At 36.1% G+C, this 19,603-nt stretch overlaps 1 protein-coding gene across 9 annotated transcripts in view; it reads right to left on the minus strand.

The window, feature by feature from the left end:
* Positions 1-876: 876 nt before the first annotated feature.
* LOC574572 (inositol hexakisphosphate and diphosphoinositol-pentakisphosphate kinase 2) overlaps positions 877-19,603 on the minus strand; it is a 40,784-nt gene continuing 22,057 nt past the window's right edge. For all 9 annotated transcript variants that reach the window (XM_031000327.1, XM_031000323.1, XM_031000326.1 and 6 more), the window contains 11 exons: positions 13,212-13,333; positions 12,546-12,658; positions 10,013-10,079; positions 9,409-9,550; positions 8,460-8,692; positions 7,833-8,078; positions 6,927-7,148; positions 6,163-6,318; positions 5,384-5,576; positions 4,420-4,563; positions 877-3,506 (listed from right to left, as the gene is read on the minus strand). In XM_031000327.1, the coding sequence (XP_030856187.1) occupies positions 2,701-3,506; positions 4,420-4,563; positions 5,384-5,576; positions 6,163-6,318; positions 6,927-7,148; positions 7,833-8,078; positions 8,460-8,692; positions 9,409-9,550; positions 10,013-10,079; positions 12,546-12,658; positions 13,212-13,333 (2,444 nt within the window). In that variant the 3' untranslated portion in view covers positions 877-2,700. The remainder of the gene's footprint in view (positions 3,507-4,419; positions 4,564-5,383; positions 5,577-6,162; positions 6,319-6,926; positions 7,149-7,832; positions 8,079-8,459; positions 8,693-9,408; positions 9,551-10,012; positions 10,080-12,545; positions 12,659-13,211; positions 13,334-19,603) is intronic.

Consider the following 19,603-nt stretch of genomic DNA (forward strand, 5'->3'; position numbering starts at 1 on the left):
TTATAAAGCCTTTTAACCTGTATATTGCAGTATTCAGTCATTTTACAATCACTGTACATATATGCTTTGCAGATAAGTAGATAGAGAGAGGAAATGAAGAATGTAGGGAGAGGGAGAGGGAGAGAGAGAACGAGATAGATGGGGATGGGGAAGTAATATTATGTTCTTTACTATACACATGTTTTTTTCTTTTTTAAAGAAGAAATCAAACAATACAGAAAATAGTCATACAGGGAATAACAAAATACACATTTTTATTGTTTTAAATAAAAGTAACTTTTATTTGCACCATCTCAAATATTCAAAAAATATCTTATTCAATAACAATTGAAGAAACATTCAACGGCAAGATCAACGTTTCAAGAGCAATTTTCACACATAATATTTCACCCTGTAATAATCATATTTTTCCCCCTTAAAAAAAAAGGATCAGCTAAACACAGCAGCTTCTTAAATTCCTTTCCAAAATTACCATCTCAACAATTAAAATGTCTTCTGTTGGGCAAAAGGTTATGCATGAAAAATGCTAATTAATTCCCTGCAATGTTCTTCTTTTAAAAATTAGAATGAAACACTAGTACCTTAACGTGGTTGATTCACATTAGGTAGGTGATATTTTTAATTCTCAATGGGTTATTATAAAATACTTTTCAAAACCATTAGAAATTGCAACAGTCCATGTACCATTATTGCAGATGAACAGCGATAATGGTTTTAGAGCATATTCAATGTACAATGAGAGGGTAAACCATTCACAGGGACAATAGTTCCTACTCTCCTATTGCTTTAATAAGCATACATGCCAACATTTGAAAATCAGAAATCTGTACAAATTATGCTATTTAAAAAAAAAGAGGAACAATCCTAACTCTCCTATTCAATACTACAGACAAATTTGTACAGGAAGAGGAAAACCTGCATTAAAATGATAATTATCTTCTCCCAAAAAGAGGAATGTTCCTCTTTAATCTGAAGAGTTGGCATGTATGAATAAGGCAATAACAGAAAAACATGAAAGAGCTTGCATTGGTAATGCAACAAACCCTTCATTCGTAGGAAATCTATTCATTCACATTATAACAATTTCTTTGAAAGGTTTGCTACATCAATTATGTATTAGGCCACAAGGTAACAACTAGAAGATGCCATGAATAAATATAGCTACAGGAAATGAATAATATAATTGAATTAGATTTTTGGTATCTGCTGAAATATTTAGAATTACAGTACAAGTTTAAACCGCTTCTTCAAACCAGTGACAATAAAACCATTGTGTTGTTATTTAGGAAGTTCATTTCATGCAATTGTTTTGTGTCACTAGAACAACAAAATGGCATTCGGTCTAAATAAAAAGTATGATGTAATTGTATTTCTGTTTTCACATTAATTATATAGTAACTGCAGATGATTTGGCATGGTGTATGATACTGATTTCAAAATTACAAAGACATTATGGAAACAAACTAAATATTGATACCGATCAATTCCCTACTTTTCTATAAAACAATATCGTTGAACTTTAGAATATTTATGAATATTCTCCTGAATATTTACCTAGACAGATATCAACACATATAAAATAAAATCTTCTCTCCAATAATCTGTATCAAATAGGCACTGATAAAAAATCAAACCATTCAAATTTAATGACAAAAGTAAAAACCCATGCGTTCATCTCCGCAGGAACATCACACAAATATTCTTCTCCTATTCCCCCCCCCCATAAAAAGTATGAATACACATTCATCGCCAATATGCCCTTACCAATATACGTTTGAAAATGTGAGTATGCCAAATGCCTTTGCCCATGTCTTACTAAATAGTTAGTGGCTTCTGTGGTAGCCAAATTATATGATTCGCAATCATTCACATGGATTTAAAGTTAATACCAGATCATGATATGTGTCGTATAAAAAATCACAAAAAAAGTATGCAGAAGATGAGATCATGATAACATTTTCATGTAATTTTGGTTCAATTTCCATCATGGAATACTAATCAAATCAAAATTTGATTTCTGTCAGAATATATCAATTAATACTTGAATGGCAAAAATTTGGTAACATGTATTACAGGACAGGTGGCAACCTGAGCCACTTAAAAGACCAACCATAGACAAAATGAAATCAAAATTTAATTAAGAAAATCTCACTGTAAGATAAACTTTTATATGAGATATCCCCTGTTTACTGGAAGAAAAAAACTCATGAATATCACAGATAGAAACGAAAGACTGACAGACAACACAAAAGCATGATGCTTCAGGCACAGGATGTAAATACTGAACTCAATAAGTGATACTGGGATGTGAAAAGTACTATTCATAAATTGAAAGTAACAATTGTACTATACATAAGTCAACAATACAATTAATAGTACAATGCTTTTGAATACTTTACACTTGTTGAATTAGGTCTTCACATTTCAAGGTAAATAAAATATTCAAGCTTGTGATTGACACAAGTAGGTGATGTGGAACACAAAACAATACCAGATACCTGTGGGAGGTAGAGGATATTTATACTATGAATACCAGGATTGGGTAGTATCAAATAAATAAATTTGCATTTGTTGCACTTCCACAAACTTTAACATTTCTTTAAAATCATGCATGTCATCTTGTATCATACCACAAAAAAAATATATCCATTTATAAATCATAATGATGAAAGCAAAACACAAGTTAGTTGAGAGATATCATTAAGAGTCTTGTTCCTTATTGAGGTCTTCTACAGTGTCCTCTGCAGGGAACTCAAATGCTGTTGCCCCAGGTTGGCTAGCATTGCTAGAGGTACTAGCACAAGGTGTTGATACCTCTTCCTCCGTGACTTCTCCTCCGTTCCCGTCACCACCACTGCATAACGTATCCTCCTGAGGGTCAACAGACTCTCCACAGTCCAGAGTGGTCGGTATCTCGGGACCTTTCCACTTTGTGGTCGTCTCTGTAGTCGTGCAAGTAGTTGTGCAGGACATCGCACTGCTTGAGAATGTTTGTGACTTACAGCCGCACGAGACGGAGCCTATGACAAGGTCGTCATCCAAGCTTGGCATCGACATGAGGTGGATTTCATCCTTGGCATCGTCATGTTGCGCTTCATCGCTGGCGAAGTAGTCCTCGGGCCTGTCCGACTCGTCTTGTCCCGATTCCGATTCACGACCCACCCGCTGTGATTTCATGCTCTCTAGGAAGAGCGAGAAGTCAAAGTTCTTTGCGGAACTCTCCGTTGGGGAGGGCAACGCACTGGAGACGTTGGAGGAAGGATTACTGGCCGAGCGGCTGTAGTAGGAGGAGCCGTCCGATTCACGAGTGTTCAGAGACGAGGGTTTGACACGCTGTGGTGTGTAGGTGTTGAGATGCATGCTGCTGCGCGGTGTCTGGCATTCTGGAGTGGCGGCACCGTCACGGGTGATTCGTGCTAGGAATTCATCAACTTGACGGAGAGACAATGAGTTATGCAGAGTTTCCAGGGGTCTGATAGATGTAACTTGTATGTGATGCTCTAGACCTGCAAAGTCATCAGAACATAAATCATTATTAATTATCAGCATGTTAGCATGATTAAATGAGATACAGTGACTTGGATTACCATTATATGAGGTACAATATTTGCCCTGCCTGCAACAATCATAGGGAAACGATATATACTCAAAGTAAAAGTTCCAGTTTGAAAACAAAAATAAATGTCAGTCTCCTATGATGGACAGTTACATAGAATTGGCATCACAACATGTATGAGGTGGGTTTTGTTACAAAATTCAGAAAACATTGCTAATATTTCCCACAATCAAAGCTCAAGCAATATATAATTTAGCATGAATTTGGATCAGTTATTTCAAAATTACCAGAGTTATGATACCATATCACAAATGTGTTTACTAGCCTCACCATTGTTTTAAAATTGGTCCTTTAATAAATAATTTCTTTTCAAAATAAAATGCAGGATAAAAACATTGTTTTGCATCATGAGTGAAAGATATCAAGCTTAATTTAAAAAAAAATAAAATACAGTCAAACCTGTCTACAGCAACAGCCCAAGGGAAACACAAAAAGTGGTCTTTGTAGACAGGTGGTCTTTATAGACAGGTTCCTGTAGAGCATGTTTCAATGAGAAACCAGTTTCAAGGGAACCAAAAAAGTGGTCCTTGTAGACAGGTGGTCTTTGTAGACAGGTGGTCACAGGTTTGACTGTATATGCTAATTGACCCTATCATATTAGAACAGATGGAAACAATACTTTGCAGGCACAAACCCTTGTCAGTGTCTGCACTATGAGACTAGGCTGACAACATACTACATAGTACTGTAGCTGCTCAAAACACAGCCAGAGACTGATAGTGCTAGGCTTCTGCTCAAGGCTTCAGGAATGGTGGTAAAGTGTAAAATTCAAGTCTGTGGCTGCAGACTATGGACATACATACCTTGATGTGCAGCAGAGTACGTGGAAGCTCTTCTCATGAGGATATCATCATTGAAGTACCAGTTAGGATCATGAAGCTCAGGGGCACTCTTTACACCAGGTAGGGTAGGTTGAGTAGGTACATATACCTTGAGATGATCGTCACCTGAACACAACATCAAGACAATTTGGGTAGATGGTAAAAATAGAATAAAAAGTAAACTGGCAGGGGTTCACACCTCACACTTAAGTTTCTTGGAAGGGGGACTGCACTGAACTATTTACAGTCTGTGTGCATGAGCCATGTGTAAAATTTTCAGAGTTTGGACTTTTTGACGCCCATTTGTCCTGGAGACTTGTTAGTGTTGAGCCCTGTATACAAAATCCTTGGGTATCATGCTGAGCCCAACGCACAAACAATGGTTTTCCACATTTAACTCTGGATCTCCAAATTTTGAAACTTTATTCAGGGGCATTCATTCATTCATTCCCGAAAGATGAGAAGCCAGACCTTATGTGAAAGAGTTTAGTGTGGAGCTCAGGTATAACAAAACAAAAATAACATATAACATAAGATCGTGATGCAAAAATGACAGGGAAGTGGATTTAATTTGTAAGTGATTGATGAAACATTGAACACACTTTCATCAGTTCCTCTAATTATAATTGCTTTGATGAATATGACATGCATTTCTTTGCCATGTTATTCCTTTTTCTTTGTATTCCACAGCTTTGAGACTTCCTTGACAGGACAAGGAACAAAGATTTCCACCAAAAAACAAAAAAAATCCAGTATAATTCATTTTTAACCGATGAGTGTCCGAAACAAAATATCTTGTTCACACTATGTTTTGGTAGAATAAAGTCTCCTGTTCCCAACACTCATTCAATAGTAAGAAAATACATTATTTGTGAGCTGACTAGTATTCAGAGTGAAATTTATGTTCCTGAAAGTTCTTTGATACATAGAAACGACCTTCACTGACCTGTGTTACTCTTCATGGCAACTCCTCCCATCAAGTCATCTAGGCCGGCAGAGAGTAGGGATGAGGGTGGGGTTCCAACCGGCTCACTCTGACCAGCTGCTCTGCTGGGCTCATTGATCTTGATTGGCTGGATCCGTAAGAATGGCTTGCCACCTATGATCCCTCCTGGAGCTACAGTAGCCCCTCCACCAAGCTGTATGAATAATAATAATCGTTGATAATGACAAAAGTGTTACATTGCTATTAAAGAGAGAGTATAACTCATTTGATAGGATCACTAGTTCTCAGGTAACTCTGTTTGAATGAATAACAGATAATGTACAAACATAGTTTCCACTTGAAATTTTAAAGACATTATCCAAAAATTGTTTACAACACTGGTAAAACTGATATTGAACATGTGGTTTACAGCACATTTACATATAACTTCAATATAAGATGGATTTTCTGCAATCAAAAATAGAAAGAACTGAATAACCCCCTGGTAAACAGGAGGTACAAGTAACCTGACCAAAGGCACTAACATCCTTTAGCAAGTGATCATTGGCTACACTCGACCTGGTTGAGGTATTTAGATACCCTGTACACAAAATGACCTGAGCGCCTTATCACAGACGATGGGCAGGGTAAAATAACTCATGCACAATGTACAATTGGATAACCAGCACAATATGAGAACATAATGAAATTGCTGGTTTCTAGGACACTACTACAATGCATAGAGAGAATAAGTCGGGGATGGTCACTATACAGTGTGGAAGAGCCATGCAATCAACTACCTTTTTATCCTTGGCTGCGACCTTGAGAAGGGGTGTGACCTTGTCCTGTTCTTCACCTTTCTGGGCTTTGTGATCGGAGCAATCATCTTCCGATGAGTCGATGCAGCTAGATGGTTCATCCTCTTCAGAATTGTTCTCATAGGGCGATGCATTTCCCTGGTAATCAAACCATCAAAAGATGTCATTGGGTTTACCAGTACAAGTATGAAAGTGGGTTACATTGGGAAATCTGATCTTGTACACACTATGTGGAAAATGTTAATCTGACACTTCATCATCAAATGCTGCAAAAGACTCCAATTTAAGATGTTAGGTTAAATGTCATTCATATTATCTTGAATACTGTGATAGAGAATACATGTATTTGCTGTCTCAAGCTAGTATCAAATACCCCAATCTGTGGGAATTTTGAATTGTTATTTCATGTATTCAAAACCCCACAGTATTTGTGCCTGGATTAATCACTTTTCTTTTAATGTAGGATTTCCTCATTCTAAAAAAAACCTTCTAAAAAATTGCTTCATACATGTAGTACAATTGGATATATTCATCATTGCGATACTATGACGATAGAGCTATAACCACTAGAATCCATGTGTTCTGATGTTTCACGATGATCGAAGTCTGCTTGATTTAAGACAGCTATTCTTCGGCTACCTCTAATCATACTTCAGTATCGGAAGTGATTGCAATATGTATTAAATTTCCCGACTCCTTTCCAGTAGCAAAGTATTCATACTACAACAACAAAATTCTCCACTTACCGAGTTATGGACGGATCTGAACGGGCAGCATCCGGGATGGTTCTCATCATCCTCACAGTCCTTGGCTCCAGGACTGAAGTGAAGCTCCACCCTGAACCGATCATCAGACATAGGATCCTTACTGGGATCCTCGTACAGCATCAGTACTATCTGGGTCATGTAGTTGAGCTCCCTGATCCCACCCAGGTAGTCGCATGAGTTCTGCCAGTTAGGGTCCGACTCCTGTACAGTGAGGAAAATTATGTAGGGTAAGAAACATGTCTGAAGCATCTGTCCTGAAGGAAGCATACCTGTATATGCCTTTTAAAAATATTTTCTCCTTCATCTTCTAGAATCTGAAATTCATGAACTAGCATTCTTCATCTTCCTTTGCTCTTTACATTGTCTATAAAAATAGTTAGCATACGCATTGTTTTGAACATTTTGTATAACAAGTTAAAGTTTTATTCTGTGGGAATCTATATTTCTGTAGTCACCAAAACATGTGTACAGACTTGTTCAGATACCAATGTGGTTTATTTCATGTGTAAGTGAACGGCAACTGCACCCAAAAAATGACTTGCACTTATTCACTGAGCTCTATATTATCAGGTGTCGAAATGTGACGGGTATCAGACTTTACACATCATACAAAAAACCGCTGCAGTTTCTCTGTGTCAAATCTGAAAAAGCCTTAAACCTGTATAAATTTCCTAAAAGCAAATGAGAAAGTCCAAGGTATTCTGTCATTTGGTGTCCCCGTATGTTACAAGGTATAATGGAGTTACCAACATAACAGAGTATTTCAAATTTGGTCTGATCCAATCTCTAGCAGGGCTACTAACTACTACAATCAGATAGGCTAGAATCTTAGGTATGGTCAGTAAGATAACGAACAGGGCAGCTCGGACTAGCTCTAATACTTACATCACAGAGCCCCCCATAGCGCAGGCATGACAGAAGGGTGTGTATATGGCTCTCACTGGTGAAGTAGAGTCTTGTTCGGACCTGTCTGTCCGGTGACATGACACCCTTGGAGTAGAGGGGATTAAGGCGGTAGGTGGTCTCATCATTGCTGTTGATGCGGTGAAGGTCAGAGCGGATCTTCTTCAGGAGGGGGGTGCAGATGCCTTTTCCAATCTCAAGCTTCTCACTGGTTGTTATGCCATACTCCTGTAAGGAGAAACAAGGAGGGGAATATTAGGGCATTTATTTTCAGAATGGATACACCCAAATGACAAAAGGATAGAAATAGATCTTTTTGAAGGTCACAAATATCAAATATGCATCAGATGCAGTTATTATGTATGCATACTTTATTTTCTAGCAAAAGATCTAACCGCCCCCCCCCCCTCCCCCCAGACAATGGTATATTCCAGAGGGTGTTGTGTACAAAATATTTCTTATTCATCCCCATCCCCTCTTTGTATAGAGAAAATGTATTGTTGATGCTTCCGAGCATTTTAATGGCACCATATTCTCTTCCATTTTTTTCTTCAAGATATCATTTTTAATACATCTATTATTTACGGGAAATATGAGTGAATGTAATACCTGTGGAATCACAAAATCAGCAAGCATCTCTGCAGAGTTGTAGAGCTCATCCATGTGTGAGAATCCCAGTGTTTTGAGGATGAAGTTGTGCTGCATGTCGTACTTGATGCAGTCATAGATGTCAGGCACCTTGGTGATATCAAAACGGCCAGACTTGAGCTTGAAGTCCTTCTCAAGCTTCACCCATCTTCTCAGCATCAGCTCCAATGTCTCATGATGATACAAGCCAAAATCTGCCAGATTGACAGATATAATTATCATGTTGGGGGGATTATAATTTTATCTACTCTAAAAGAAGAGTAATTTTGAATTTAATACTTCTCCAATGATAAATAGCAAAATTAACTACATGCTTATTAGTTTCGTAAAGCATCGTACCAATACCCACAATACAATTCAATAGAATATCCTAAACGAAATGGCACACAAAATAGAATTTGTCCAAATAAACCAAAATCCAAGTTTTCTGCCAATATGTGTCTTTAAAGGGGTATGAAAATAGAAAAGTATGCTATGCTTAATTTGCAGAGTTTTATTTGAGATTATGTCATTAACATAAATATTATAATTATGATCTAAGTACATGTATATTTGAAATTTAAGTGAAAGGCCTTGTTGAAGAGCTCCACTTAGTATCTAGTCATCCCATATGCATAAGTACCTAAATCTTTCCTGACTTTTCATTATCTCTGAAATTTGGATTTAATAGTTGATACGCATTAGATTTTTAATACCCCATTCACAGTATTCAACTGTCAATTTCCTAAACTGAACAAATTCAACTTCAAGCATGGACCAACCACTATTATTTACCCTAAACCTTATCCTACAAACCCAACCTCTAACCCTGTATCTTTGATGAAATAAAACGTATATCACAATGTGGCTGAGCAAACATGTCAGGTCAACTCTTTAACTGGTTGATATCAAACTGCAAGAGGAGGTATACCTTTGTTTTCTGGGTTTTCCATGGTGTCTTTGATCATCTTAGTGTGGTTCTTGATGACTCGGTGAACCTTCTCACACATACGTACAGGATTCTTAATGAAGGTCAAGGAGTCTTGTAAAGACTTACTTCCAGTGGGGGCCAGCTAGCAAATAAAAGTATGGAAAAATCATTTCATCATGACCATTCAAGTGCATGTTAGTTTGATAAAAGTTTCACTGAGAAACATTGTTCCAGGTGGTTTTATTTTATCTACCCTAAAGGTAAACAGATAAAAATGTTGAGAAAAATATACACTATAAAATCCTTCTTCTTTTGTTGTGTGATGGATACTGCAATTTCAAAGTAAAAAAAAAAGAGGAAAATGAAAGAGTATTTTTTTATTTCTTATAATATGAGAGTCAAATTTCCGCAATATAAATGAAAATCTTAAAATTGATATTCTGATCATTATATCAAATGATAGTATAACTCAAACAAATAAAGACCATGTGACCCCTCTTTTGCAAAAGAAAAATATTTGAAGAAGAGCTAACAAGTCCACAAACTAATGCAATGTTCATGGTATGAAGTAATAAGTATTATTAAAAGAGAACATAGATCTCACCTCATTAAAGTCCCTTGGACCAAATGTTCTGTCTCTACTGAAGGATTGACACAGTCTTTCTTTTACCCTGTAAACCAAGGAAACACATTCTGTTTAGTTTATGTTTCCAATAACATTAATTAGTTAATTAAAGAAAAGAAAACAGCAAATCTTGAAATTCTAACATAAACAAAAATAGATTATGACTGTGCTCAGTTAAAAATGATGCCTCCGCCATAGAGCGATTTTACAAACCAAAACAGAAGCAATTTTTAAATTTTAAGTTTGATTGTGATCCATTAACAGGTTCTCAGAATTTTGTGATTACAAGTTTTTGTTCATATACATGTACGACCCTTTGATCTTTGACCTCATGACCCTAAAATCTAATCAGCTCATTGGCTCTGCAAGATACATACATGTCTTAAGTTTGATGGTAATCTGTCTATCAGTTCTAATAATAATGCCATCACAAGCTATTTTTGCATACATAATGAGCCCTGTGACCTTTGATTTTGTGACCCCTAAAATCTAATCAGTTCGTTGGCTCTGCAAGACACTTTCATGAGGCAAGTTTGGCGGGAATCCATCAATTGGTTCTTGAGAAAACGGGACGTACAACACGAAAACATAATGCCTCCGGCTACTTCGTTGCGGAGGCTTAAAAATTAGTTATGCCATGCCAAGTTGCTATAAACCAAGTAATATGTTAGAGACATGTTTTTTGTGCGCAACAAGAGCACTCTTCACGAAAAAAAAACTCAAAGCATCAAGACAAACCCTCGCTAGTCTAGATAGTTTCAGTCTCAAGTCAACACAATCCCAACAGACTTGAAACACGTGTGCTGGAACTTCACGGCACTATAAGGTAATTGCAAAAATTGTTTTTGTGTCTGATGATGTTTAGTTATACATGTACACATGCAGGACCATTGCGTATTGAAATTAATGATTCAGCTATCTTTTCTTATCCAGTGACATGGTCACATTTATCTGTAGACAATATTCTTTGAAGCCAAAACATTATCTTCCAAAGATAGAGTCAATTTTATAGAGACTTCAGATTTTTTATTTTTCAACAAATACAGTAGTTTTTCTTATTAAAAGAGACATTCAAAATACGACAACTGTAAAATATGGAACTACCTGTACACACATCATTAACAAATGGATCCATAGCACATCTGAAAATGGACACAACACAGTACAGCCCTAAACCTAGAGAAACCTTCATCATCATTATGCAACAACAAACATGCAAACATCAAATAGATCTTTTCCATGATCTGAGTTGCTGGACTTGTTTCATTCAATTCACTCTGAACGTGATGAAAACATCAACACACACTGCAAGTGCAATTTACATCTCAATTGTGGTCCTCCACAATGAAGTTAAATTCTTTGCATGCTGTGTTGCAGTTTCCATCCTGCTCATTCTTGGACTTGCACACTGATCTAGTCTGTGTACAAAGTCAATAAACAAGATATTGAGGTATACTATTGCCCTATGAAAGGTACTTAAAGACCATATCCGAACTGAAGAATGAAATGGATGAATTATATATCAACAGGAAGCTTATAAGCCATAGATTACAATAATATAAATTATATATCATTTTAGTGTCTATCAGAAGGAGTATCAGCTATCTGAAAACTCAAAATCTAAAGCTTTGAAAATCGGAAGTTGTAGACCTAAAAACTTGCTATCGACTTGATGACATCATCGTATGTCGAGTATGCATATTCACAATGACTTTGCATTATTTAAGCACGGCTCATCGCCTCAGCTATATAGGTGTACCAATTTGACCACATAATATGTTGTCACTGTAACTTCAGGAAATTTGACCCCTGTTGAAATTTGGAGGAGTGCCAAAAAATGAGGTTTTAATTTGCTTTTGTACAATAATGAAAGGGTAAATACTTTTTATTCCTTTATATTTGTATTCTACATTCATTCAGTTTTCAAGTTGTATTTTCATCGGATAAGGTCTTTAATATAGAAGTATATGTACTGTTATTCTACGAGAGGGGGGGGGGTATATTTTCTACCACATGCGACACTGCTTATGTACCATTTTCCAGCCTCAGAATTCACAAGCTCAATTCATTATAGAATTTCATAAGTAATAGTAAAAGATACACAGAAGGCATAATCATTATACATTTTTGCATAAAACTCCAGAAACATCAAGCTAACATGAAAATCATGGGTATGCACAAATTCAAATAGTATGCATATAAATAAAGCAAATTCTAATTACTTCTCTGTATATATACAATGCTTCCTGAATAGAAAGATTTACTAGACTCTCTTTAGGTAGCATGTGAAACACACACCATGGCCCCAACTAATAACAACTTGCAATTGATCAAAACTAACTGCGATCCTTACTATCAATCGCAAAATTCAATCAACTATCTCTCATGAACATAGGTACAATTTATGAATATCAACAGTGAGGTACATGCAGTCAATTTGGACCAGTTGCATCTCTCTATTATAAGACAGATCCCAAACCTCAGAAGTCTTTCCTTGGCCGGGTGAGCTCACCTTCCTTGGATGGTCACTGATTCTTTCTCATGGTCAAGCAGACCCGATGTATTAGCACTCTTGACCATCTGCACAAGGATAGGAGTCAGCTCTCCCTCCAGAGCTAGCATGCCCTGTATCAAAGAACACGCACACAAAATAAACAAACAATATTCTACCATTGTAACCAATCCAGGTCAAATTCAAGTAACATTTCAAAGCTACAGGCAAGTTGCATGACAAGTACATGATATGATTCTACCGACTGTATTATATTGCTTTAACAACATTGGTCATGAATTAATAGTTATTTTTCGGAAATTGTTTAATTTTGTTTATATAGCCCAATGAAGCTACCATCAAAATAAAGGGGAGAATTAAATTCCTTTCGTCAAGGCAATAAATGCAACTCAAACAATTTGTTTTTAATGCATACACTGTGTATCAATATGTACCAAACAAATGGGCACAAAACAAATTTTACATCAAGTTTCCAAGTTATTTAATTTTGATTATTGAATTGATAATAATAATATCACTCTGAATGGACATTTGCTGAGTAGGCCTACTCACAAAATGGTCATTAGTTGAGAAAGAGGTTTTCTCAAAATATACATCTCTACTTTGTAAATCCATTTAATTCACTTTTAATATTAAGTTCTAATATAGTTTGGTGATAGTCCTCACCTTTGTGAAAGCAGCAGCTGTCATCTGGACACGCCCCTCATCTGAAGCATAAATCTTGAGGTCATGACGATAGGTGCTGTGGAGACGAAGTAGACCACACCCAGGGAAACCAGCATAGTCACCTGATAAATAAAACAAAAACATGTTGCCACGTTACCTGTATGATAGTCTGAGAAAGAGCGTATAGCCAAGAGAAGCAAAGTCTTGGGAGATGATAAAAGAAATTTAGACTTCAGAGAAGTTAGGGATACAGAATTAGAGATAGAAGATGTTGTAAAATGTTTACTACCATATTCAAATGTATGGATGTTTCTTTCCTAAGGACCTAGTGACGAGGTATTTCATTATTCTTTTAATGAACTACAAAACCTGGATTCCAGTCTACATACGTTACTTGTTGCTATGGTGGACAAGCCTCAGACAAGCTTTCAGGATGTCAAGAACAACATTTCTTTAAACAGTATGCATACAATTTGAATATGTTAATAAACTGGTCTATTGAATGAAAATGTAAAAAAGTCTTTAATAAATATTAGAACTTTTATCAAAGAGATGCAAAGATAGTTTTATCAGTGTAGAATCTAGAAACACATCATCCTAGTTTCATTCAATTGCATATGGATATTTCTTTGCCATCTGCTTCTTCAAACAATCAGTTTGGCACATGGGACAAACAATATATTCAATCATATCTTAACCTGATTATGTGAAGGTATAATAGGAAACACTTTTTTTATTAAAGGTACGAATAGGACCATGAATGAAGGCAATAAGAGAACAGACTCAAATATCGCCTATTCATTTTTTTGAAATTCTCTAGTTAGTTTGTGAGCATTGGATATGAAATATCTGACTTCTTTCTTAAACTCTGACATATCTTTAGTCATGAGCTGGCAGTAGAGTGCGGCACAATTTTTGTCAAACTTCCGAACTTTCATTTTGATAGTTGAAGTGCAGAAACATATCAATGTCAACAAGTTGGATGATGTACGAACTGAAATGTGATGCGAAGATGTAGCCAAAGAGCGGTCAAAACTGAGGGATGCGTTTTTCTTGAAATGATGTGTCATTTTGTTTGTGCATCCCTTAGCAGCTTTCCGAAAGGCACACAATATGAGCAGAATGGAAAATTTGAGTACCTGTGACACCACTTAATTAATCACTCATTCGTGCAACATGCATAAATCAGTTGAATAACCACTTGTTAGGCACTCTTTACTCAAACGTTTAAACCCTCAATCGTGAAATCATTCTTTGAAGCAGGGCTTGATACTAAAAGATACCCAGAGAACATCGCCCCAAACACAGGGAGGGGGACCCATTCATAAACAGACCATAAAAAAGCCACAACAGACCCCCTATGAAAAGGATAGCGTAGGGCCCTGCTTTAAGCTTCATAATCAATGATGCATTTTGAAATGGAATACGATACAAAACAGAATGGAACAAATCCAAGCTAATGTTACTGAATAAAGAAAGCATTTTAGGGCAGGTCCAAGCTATTTGGATTGTGACGTACGGGACATTTAGAGACTTTAAACAAGAAATAACAACAGATGAAATTATTTATATGGCTATCTTTTGGTATGAGTCTGTGGCTATTATGGGCTAGTTCGTCCCGTACGTCACGCAGCACATTAATTACATTTAAAATTTATTAAAAAATTGGTCAGAACTAAAACTTTCCACAAATGAACTAGCCCATAATAGCCACAGACTCATACCAAAAGATAGCCATATAAATAATTTCATCTGTTGTTATTTCTTGTTTAAAGTCTCTAAATGTCCCATACGTCACAATCCAAATAGCTTGGACCTGCCCTTTACTATATCTCATCATTATATCAAGCTAATGTCTTTAATATATAGCATGGATCGGACCATACATGTATATGAAATTACAGAACTAGTGTAATTTTATTTTTAATGTACCGGTAATGTTATTTGAGAATTCCACAATTCCTGGTAATGTACATGTATGGCACATCAAATGACCTTGAACTTGCCCAAAACAGTGTACCGGTAGACAGTGGTAAAACAGAAGCATGGGGCTAAGGGGGTATTAAGTGTTAGGATTCAATTAGAAAGCTTTAGGGAATGGTAAACTGCAATGAAAATCAACTACACCTCCCACATGTATGATGAAAATCTCAATATAAAAGAAGCAATTCATTGCAGGACACATGCCATTACAACAAGCATCCAAACTTTGAGTTAACTGAATCACCTGTAATAATGCTCTGGCATTTGATTTTAAGTCAATCTGAGACCAAGATTAACCTTTTACTTAGAATCAAATAATTTGGTCACTTTTTATTGGTTCCTTTTACCATTGCCTTAATAGACATGTACATGTACTCCTCCCATCAAGTACAGAGCAGGATACTTTAAGTCTTTTCTAAGAATTCATTCAAAACAATACAGACACATTTATTTTTTAAACCAGACAAATTTTCTCAGATATTAAGTGGAACATACTTGAAAATTCTTAACAATATTTGTAAATTATGAACACATAAAATTGAAATATTGAATGAGGATGTTTTATTATGAATTGCGAAGTATGTACTAATATGACAACACGTTAGCATCAATCTGAATGAAAACTTCATATCAGTGTTTGTTTGTTTTTCAATTCTTTCCCATTTCTCAATTTTGGGGGAAAATCTACAACTTTAAATGATTTCAAACATGAATCACTTTCAATCAACCATGTACTAAAGATACTGGATACGTCATGAAGTTAACATAATACGAAGAATTGATCAACTTTAAGCAGCTGCTGGAGAATTTTTCAATTATCATCCCAAATGGACAGCTTTCTTATTGATTTGAAATCAAATAAACTGGTAACCTAGATTCTAGGCTAATTGAGTTCTCCCTCTCAATAGGAATCGGTCCACATGATCGAGTAAATATATCTATATTGAGGGTGGGGTGGGGTGGGGTGGGGTGGGGGGTGGGGGAGGAGGGGGGAGGGGGAACTCACTAAGCTGAAAATCTAGGCCGAGAAACTGTATGTTTCAGTGATAAATCATACTTGATTACACCGCAACTGCTTGCAATTAAATACACTGGAGAGTGTTTCACAAAGACTAAGATCAACTTTAAGTTGGACTTACATGTACCTATGGCGCTGTTTGCTCTCACCATTTACTGGTGTCGGTCTCTCAAGGGACGTAAAACGTACAGAATTTACTGTTTTGGATAATTAATTATTGAAGGACAAAATATTATCTAACGATCATAATAGAGAGACCAATGGTGAGAGCAGACAGTGGCATGAACGACCTGCCATAGTTAAGTCCAACTTAAAGCTGATCTTAGTCTATGTGAAACACTCCCCAGATATTATAAAGAAGGAATGTCAAAACGCCACTCCAAATCTTGCTAACCCTTGACTGCACAGGAACATGTATTAGCCTGATTAAACAATTTTTAAGTCTAGCACGCATGAACATCAACGATGAAAATGGGTGGCAAACTAACTCACCAACGCTGCAGTTATCTAGATCACAAGGTGTATTATCGTGGCAAACGAATTCACCAAGTCCGTGGTTATCTAGATCAGGAGGTGTACTATCGCTTGAAAATCTCTGATTGCAGAAATCTTAATTAAAGTAAAATCATAAACGTTTTCATCAAATTATACGCTATTTCTTATATGAAATGTGTTGATTGATATTCAAGAACTTGATTCCAGAACTTAAAAAAAAGTAATTAACTTCCTGGGCTTCATGTGTCATTATATCATCCAAGCTAATAAAAGGGACATATGAAATACAGTCAAACCTGTCTGAGTGGCCACCTTTCTACAAAGGTCACCAACCAATAGAGTGGTGAAGTGTGACGTCATCAAAAATATATTTTTAGAATTTCTCAATTTTTCTTCATTTTCCGAAAGAGCATAAAAAATAATGTCCAAATGTTGAAAACCAACTGAATAGGTTAAGTATTGGCTGAGATATGACCATTTGTATAAATAGATTTCCTATGGGAACTCAGTGTTATATTGCTCTGATTCATTATGAGCCAGAGCAATATAACACTGAGTTCCTATAGGAAATCTATTTATTCAGATGGTTATATCTCAGCCAATACTTAACATATTCAATTGATTTTCGACATTTGACATCATTTTTAATGCTCTTTCGAAAAATGAAGAAAAAATTGAGAAATTCCCAAAATGGATTTGTATGATGTCACAGCTTCGGTACTCTATAGTGGCTATGCATTTTATCTCCCTCGAGCTAGAAATGTGTGTTGTAGAATCTGTCTATAATAGCCACCTGTCAATAGTGGCCATGCATCTGTCACCCTTGAAAAATACATGTGTGATGTAGACCCTGTCTAAAAAGGTCATCTGTCTACAGTGGCTACTTTTTCTGTTTCCCTTGAGTAACGTTTGGTTTATTGACAGGTTTGACTGTAGTTATGTCTGTTTTTTAAACGTACTGCTTACAACATGAACATGTTGTCATTCTCTGCCGTACATCATGCAGTTAATCATGGATGACAGTTATTTAGTGTTAATGACATAGATATGGCTGCTAGGTCAAAACAGTTTTGGGCCGTTTCATAGAAATGCTATACTGGGCCCGTTGCATAAAACTTACCATTGATGGTAACTTTGCCATCAATGGCAACTACCATCATGATGGTAACAGGGCTCAACAGCTAATCAAAATCAATTTCTATGGCAGTTACCATTGATGGCAAAGTTACCATCAATGATAAGTTTTGTGCAACAGTGCCCAGTAACAACTTATAACAAAAATCTGCAGTCAGCCAATCAAATGCAGTGATTTCGGTAGCTTATATCAAACAAATTTTGTAGCTTGCCATTTATAGGTTTTATGAAACGGGTCCCTGGTTTAGAGTGCAAATCATAACTACACAGTTCCACTTTTCATTATAACCTACAAATGCATACATAGCAATCCTTAATGAAAATAAAAGGGTAAATGAGAGTAGAGGCACTTTTAGCATTTTCCATGAAGCGCAACCAAAAGAATTATGTGTGAAACTTATTATCATTTCCATATTAATTTTCAAATACTGTAAGACCAGAACCTTTTGATTCAATGAAACTTTCGCAAACTTCACATACATGTATGGTTCAGGTTTGCGAAACTTTCACTCTGCAAAACAATTGATGCACAACACAGGTGATTTGCAGTCTGCACAATTTTTTTGCTGGAAATACAGCCATTTTGAGCAATTCACCAAAAGTGTTATTCCATGATTTTTTTTTCCTGAATTTTACAGTGAATAAAGCTGGTTATATACAGGACTATTCCCAATTTGGATTTATGAACCAAATTTGGTAAATTACGAAGCTCCCCATTCCAAAGATGAATTTTACAGTCACATCTTCGGGCCCCGCCACAGTAGTGAAGTACCCAGTATCTTCCTTGGAGGGTCTTAGAATTTCATTTTCTCACATTAACTCTTAGTATTCAGGGCACAGAATGGTGAATTTACTTTAAATATATATGAACATTTTGCCCCATTTTCTCATTTAAGAAAACTATTATCTTTATCCAAAACCTGGCCAAGAAGAAAACTTTCCATCCATAATCATAAAGGTGCACGTGTGAGGAAATACTGGACTTGCATGCCACTGGAAACTGTTTCAATCACGTGGGCTTAAAGCTAATCTTGAGCTCTGGTATGGGCATCGTATGTCGAGAGAACATGGCTATAATTCATTCTGGATTGTTTATCTTACATCAGATTGATTGTTTTGAACCAGTAAAATAAAAACAACCTGGCAAAAACTTGCTGGAAATCATCTTCAACAAAAACCACAACTGTCATTTGTACATAGTTTGTTATGATTCGGTGAGAATTTATTTCTATCATTACCAGAACTCAAGCTTATCTTTAAAAATATATACTTTATGAATGAATACACTACATATAATTTGAATGATGATCCGATATATCATGATCACATAAATTAAATACACTATGGAGCTTACACACACTGGACAGAATAATCATTTTGACCCAGCAAAAGTCACAATGCAAACATTCCACATGACATCTGTATTCAAAACATTCAGCATGTACATGTACATGTATTATTCTTTAAAGGTACTATGTCCCTTTTGCAGCCAACCTCAAATGCTGTAGAACTTTGCAGGAATTATGAATATGTCATGTATGTCCTATCTGTGAAATTTAAACGTTAGCAGTGTCCTCATATTCAAATTATGCAAGGAAACCTGTTTACTTGCTAGACTTAACTGTCAGACACTATTGAGTGACTGACTGGCTTTTTTTTCTTCTTTGGTAATAACATACATGAAAAGAGTTTTAAAGGGTACATGAGCATTTGTCTACATCAATAACCCACTTCTTGTGATGGCCAAGATTAAACTGATTGA

This window comes from Strongylocentrotus purpuratus, unplaced genomic scaffold, assembly GCF_000002235.5.
Source record: "Strongylocentrotus purpuratus isolate Spur 01 unplaced genomic scaffold, Spur_5.0 spur5_scaffold_6, whole genome shotgun sequence".
Taxonomy (NCBI): Eukaryota; Metazoa; Echinodermata; class Echinoidea; order Camarodonta; family Strongylocentrotidae; genus Strongylocentrotus; species Strongylocentrotus purpuratus.